The sequence below is a fragment of the Armigeres subalbatus genome, chromosome 2, assembly GCF_024139115.2.
Source record: "Armigeres subalbatus isolate Guangzhou_Male chromosome 2, GZ_Asu_2, whole genome shotgun sequence".
Taxonomy (NCBI): Eukaryota; Metazoa; Arthropoda; class Insecta; order Diptera; family Culicidae; genus Armigeres; species Armigeres subalbatus.
Window position 1 is genome coordinate 286,054,623 of NC_085140.1, and position 6,190 is coordinate 286,060,812.

Below are 6,190 nucleotides of genomic sequence, written 5' to 3' on the forward strand. Positions count from 1 at the left end.
AAAAATACTTCACAAGGTGCTCAGGAATCCACGCCATGACTATGCCTCTTTGACAAAGTTGTACTGATCTAATTCATATCTGATTACATTTACACCCTGAGCCTGACGTCTTAAATATTGATTCGAATCACTTTTGAAAAAAAAAATAGGATAGAATATATATTTTTCGTTTTCTGTTGGACATTTCTAACAAAACACTGAAGACGTTTTGTAGAAGAGAACTAAATTCGTATTTGTCGACTCAGAATGGGATTATGCAGTAAGTGTTAATAGAAAACATTGTATATCATTAGGTTTAGAAAACAGCTTAATGATTTTGGTCAGCGGCGCAGCCAAAATTTTTGATAATACACGACCGTACAAGACAGTGTGGTTCAAGTCTAAATTTGTTTCGAAATTCCGCGGAACTCCGTTAAATTTCGTTAAAAGCTAGTTTTTTCTAGCGAAATATTTTAAATTTTACGAAACGAAACGAAACCAAGATATCAGATTTCGCCATGCTCAGATTCCGCGAAATTCCGCGGAATTTCGTTTCGAACCACCTGAAACGAAATTTTTCGAAAACCCGCATATGCTTAAATTGCTCAATAACTGAAAGATATTTGATGGTGTTAATATCAGTCCGAGCGGCAGCAGGCTGCTAAGGTGGCGTCTTCAGCAATTTGATGGTTAATCACCGCGATGCTGTCGTCGGCAAAAAAAGAAATTTTCTTGTAAGATTCTGGCTTTGGTTTTATTGCTTATAGTGATTCAAAACACGCATTATTACAATAATAATGAAACAATAAGAAAATTGCTTCACCATTCATCGGTTAAGACCACTGATTCCATATAATTTTCATTAGTCACCACGCGGTTGTTTTCCGTTATCTTGAAAAAATTCCAATCTACTGCCAAACACCGATGCCACTGAAATAGTCCATTTTTGCAATCAACCCTTTCCTTTTGATCTCCAACCATTTCAAACCTTTTCTCAAGCCATTATAGTAAAATAATAGCGGTGCAACTTTGTTGTACGAGAAAGGCAGAAAGATTCACATCTGAAGCAAGAAAAATTCATAAAGTAACTGGTACAGCAAAGTATCACATGCATCCCCTAATTCGCACTAACTTTTCACGGTTCGTCCAGTAGCCTTGCGAGCAGTGGCAGGATTGCCAATCCGGAGATGGCGAGTTTGGTTCTCGGTCCGATCTGGGATGTTTTCGGATTGGAAGCTTTCTCGACACCCTGGGCATAGTGTATCCATTCAATGGGTTCCATTGTACTTGCCACACAAGATACATACCCATGCAATGGGGGGCATAGGTTTTGGAAAATGCGCGTTGTGAATTGCCTATGCGAAATTTCCATATACGAATCCTTATTTTAGTTTATCACTCAACCTTACTCGTGATTTTTGCATGAGTAAATATCATATAAACCCGTCGGAAACGATAACGAACATATCAGCTGAAGTAATGCAGAAAGTCCATCCAGCCGTTTCCGTATGCGGATACGAACACAGACCATTTCATTTTTATTATACTGATATCAATCAAGTCCTTCGTGGCTTCTGCCCAAGATCGCTATTACGTTGCAACGGTTGAATCACTCTGGTAACCACGTAGCAAGTAAAATTCGCTGAAATTTTGAATGGTTGCTACAACTATGAGATCATAAGCAGTATGCGCTACGACTTGTATACTACGAGTGTTTGAAAAATCGAGTTATGCAACGAGCATTTTACCAGGAATTTCACCGTTATTTTATAGATTTTTCTTGATGTGTAAAAACTGATACCCTTTCTAAACACTTTTCACTTTTGTTCTCTTCCAACCATAAAGTCACGAGATCATTTCCTTTTGCCACAAAGCGTAACTGATCCCACGCTGCAGCTCATATCGGTTTGTTGTCCCATCGACCGCAAAGCACAATTAACGCTTGATGCACTTGAGAGCAGTATCATAATGCCACAGAAATGTAAACTGGTGGCGTCCTCCATGCATCAGGTGTTGCTCCTCACTTGTTCTAGTTTGTCATTGCTTCCATGAAAGTATCATCTTTCTAAATAACACCTGTTGACCGACAAAAGAATGTAAAAAAGTAATTCAGTATAAAAGACAACATTTGTTCTACCAGCAGTATCAGTTCGATCACAGCCTTAGATAAGTTAATCCAAAGCGCTTTAGAGAATAAGTCTAATCTTAGTAAATAATGAATTTTAAGGTTCTTAAATGTCATTTTAGAACGAGAATCTAAATTAACTTCCCAATTTCTTTCCAGTTTTTATTATTTCTAGTGGCAGCCGTGGGAGCTGCCAGTATTCAAGAGCATCAAGCACAGTCACAACAACAACAGCGCCAAAGACAGACAACGGAAGTTCGAGATCCAAGCGAAGATGGACCAGTTGGATATGACTTCTCCTATTCGGTACAAGATCCAACAACGGGTGATATCAAGAGTCAGGAAGAATCCAGAAGAAACGGAAACGTGCGGGGGCAATACTCCTGGGTGGATGCCGATGGGGTTCGACAAATCGTAGATTATCAAGCGGATGACCAAAATGGATTTCAGTCGGAGCACCGACGGGAACCGGCAGTCCTCAGACCTCGCCCTCATCACATAGTTCAAATCATACCCGCTCCACTGTATGCCATCAATACTCTTTTGGCTCCCGTGCAATCATCGGTTTCGCGAGTCGATCTCCGACGACAACAGCAGGAGAATCGAGATGGTCGCGATAATCGTCGTGATGATAATGATAATCGTGACGATCGAGAAAATCGCGAGGGACGCGAAGACCGAGATGACCGCGACAGCCGTACCAGTCAGGATGATCGTAATAATCGCGAAGGGCAAAACAGGAGTCGCGATCAGGATGAGGGACGGCGGGGACGTGACGGTATCGCGCAGTCGGAAGTGCGATTCCAGGATCCTGTCGTTTCCTACCAATACAGCAACTGAACCCGCACCAAAAAATATGCTCGCCAATGGATGTTCGTTTTGGACGACGACCGTGAAATTAAAACGCTCAAATATAGCCTAAGCTGCAAATCGAAATAAAAGTCGCTGAACACGAAATTTGAATTTACTTAGCAAATTTAAACATTTCTGAATGCGGATGTTGATAAAAAATCGCTCCCAATAAGTCTTTCATATTGATTGGAACCATGGCGATAGTGCTCCAAAGCGTTCTAAAATTCACTCATTTAAAAGATGTATATCGAATGTTCAGGTCATCGCACTTCATATTAATCGCAGAGATTTGTAAAGTTAAGTTTATACCAGTGGAGTAGCCAGAAAATAGCTCAGAGGAAGGGGAGGGTTGAATTGCGTTCGATGAAGTAATTTTAATATTTTATCTCTGAATCTGATTATGAATTTTGTTTCTATTCAACTTTTTGTTCCACGTCATTCAACTTCAGTGATCCAGAATCTTTGCGTTATTCTAATTTTAGGTGCTTTTTTTTCTCTTGTATCTTTCTTCCTCTTTCCTTTGTTGTCATAAAATGAAGAGCAAAACTACTCGACAGGGACAGTAAAGTGTGGGAACCAAACGTTTAGTAATCTCATGTTTACAATAGTTAACTAAAGTTTACCTAACTTTTACAGATTTTCGGATCTTCTGGAGAGCCGTTTCATGGTTTCAAGGTCACAGAAGTCTTTCATTATTGGTTGCGCCCACATTTCGCCAGCATGGATGTTGCCGAAAAAATCGCGGATGTTCCGAATCTTCCGAAGGGCCATTTCGGGATCATTTGGGGGTCACGGAAAACTTTCGTTATTTATTGCATCCACAATAGGCCAGAATAAATAGCTACGAAAAAATCACGAAGCTCTGGGATGAACTTTTGGAATTGATTATTTTACGGATCTTCCAGAGGGCTTTCCGATGACCGCTCAGGGTTAAAATTGCCAAGAAATGGCACATACAAGATAGCAAATACAGTTGGAATCATCAGAGCACATATTTGCAAGCAATTTTATGTTTCATAGAACGAAACAAGATAATAAGGTGCCAAATTTAGAAGCTCAAACAGTACCTCTTAAGCACATATTCCCCGGGGACTAGAGAGGTCAATTCCAATTAATTACCACATGGTTTTATTCTAGAAACCTAAAGCTTTCGTTTGATGCCTAAAGCTCGGAAATCGTTTGAAATTTAAGTTTTTGTGATCGTGATGAAATCTTGGGTACAAATGGAGCACAATGCACTATGTACTACTTTTTTTCTAATGCATTAGGAAGGTTAAACATAACCATTTGGTATGAAAATCAGCGAATCGGTTATAATTATTTCCGGGTGTAGTTCACTAATTGAACATATGTAAAGGGACTCTGTTGTATCTTGCATGATCATAGTTTCAGGAGCTCTTATGAACAGGCACGAATCATATCAGACTTTGCGAGATTTTTAGGAACTTCCTTAATTCAAGCTGATTTATATGCGCACGTAATACCTCTTCATATTAAACTCCCTTGGACTCATTACTACAAAGTAACTTTCCTCCCACATCATATATTTGAATAAAACTAAAGCACTCATGAGGAATTGAAAGCCTAAAGTCTCGTGAGCATTTGACAGCGGAAACAACCCGACTGACCTGTCACTGGGTCAAGTTTTACGTTGCTCGCCGCATGTTGGTCGGGTCCCAAAACCAATGCAAAAACGAGTCAATTTTTCTGCGGGCTGCTACTCCATTAAGAAACCACTTCTCACCGGACAATCCCCCGGGGCAGTTTATGCTGATTACGTAAGATCTGAACTTGTGTCTTGAAAAATGGAAATAAAACAACTAACCATAAACGCTGGTGCACGCACAGACGTGACTTTTTTGGGTTCCTCAACTGTGGGTCTGCTCTGCTTGCTAAACCAGTTTTGCATCGCTAACATGACCCTCTCTTTTGGTCTCTCTGTTTCTCGCTTGGTCTTGCATTCGTTCGATAACAGATCTAGGTGAGATGTATGTAGTTATTCGGTCAGGAAGCTGCAAAAAAAATGATGTGCGAAGTTTTTGCAAAGAGATGAGTGAGAGAAGCATGCAAAAGGATACTCTTGCACTGTGACGTAGGGAGACCCCGAGGAGTGATCAACAAATGCCTTAAGTATATAAACGGCATGAGCCCACCAAAAGTCATCAGTAACTTGAAGTCGTCCGGTCATAAACCATTAATCAGAAAGCATGGCATTCAAAGTGAGTTCTGACTCTGAAAAGCACAAGTGAAAAAAAAATCTGAAATAATGTTTTTTATCTATCTTAGTTCGTAGCACTTTTCGCCGTACTGGCCGTTGCCAATGCAGGCATTGTTCCTGTTCAGCAGTTGCACACCGCATATCACGAACCCGCTCAAATTGCCTATCATCAACCACAACCCACGCTGTTGAAAACGGTAGCCCAGCCAGCATACGTGAAGACTATTGCCCAGCCAACACTGGTGAAAACGATCGCACAACCAACACTCGTGAAGCAGGTTGAGATTCACGACGATCACAATGCCCAGTACGACTTTTCCTACGGAGTGCACGATGAACATACCGGCGACATCAAGGAGCAGCATGAAACCCGCCACGGTGATCAGGTCCATGGCCAGTACAGTTTGATCGACTCTGATGGACACAAACGCACCGTCGAATATACCGCTGATGATCACAACGGGTTCAACGCTGTGGTCCACCGCGAACCAACCGACATCAAGATCCCGCAGCCATTGCAAAAGATCGCCATTGCCCAGCCAGTTACCAAAGTGATTGCTCAGCCAGCTTATGTGCATGCTGCTCCAGCCGTTGCGCACTATCACGCCCATGAACCCACCACTTTGATTAAAACTGCCGGACTATCGCATTATTAGAATGTTTCCATCATTCGCTGTTTAAGTGATCAATGTTAAGCTGTGAAGACTCATATCGATAGGTTATAGTACAAAATATATAAATAGTAAATGAATACTATTCGCTGACTGTATTTACTTTATGAACCGAAGAGTCCAATTAGCTATTTTGAATTAGTTGTGAGCTAGTATTAAAATGAAACTTCGAATTAATTTTCTGACAATTCAGCATATTTAATTATGAAATAATGGTACAAGCAGGCTGGACGGATTTCCTAGGTTTGTTATTCAGGGGTAAGATGATAATGTGGCTTCCAGCAGATTACACTAACACTACTAGGCTTGCAATCAAAGCATATCTGCTCTCTTGATTTCACACCT

At 40.8% G+C, this 6,190-nt stretch overlaps 1 protein-coding gene across 1 annotated transcript; it reads left to right on the forward strand.

Annotated features, from left to right (window-relative positions):
• Positions 1-2,077: 2,077 nt before the first annotated feature.
• On the forward strand, positions 2,078-5,930 carry LOC134209780 (uncharacterized). Its single transcript, XM_062685814.1, has 5 exons — positions 2,078-2,206; positions 2,264-2,942; positions 4,932-4,937; positions 5,159-5,175; positions 5,243-5,930. The coding sequence occupies exons 1-5, from the start codon at positions 2,195-2,197 to the stop codon at positions 5,828-5,830; spliced, it is 1,302 nt and encodes a 433-aa protein (XP_062541798.1). The 5' UTR covers positions 2,078-2,194; the 3' UTR covers positions 5,831-5,930.
• Positions 5,931-6,190: the final 260 nt, after the last annotated feature.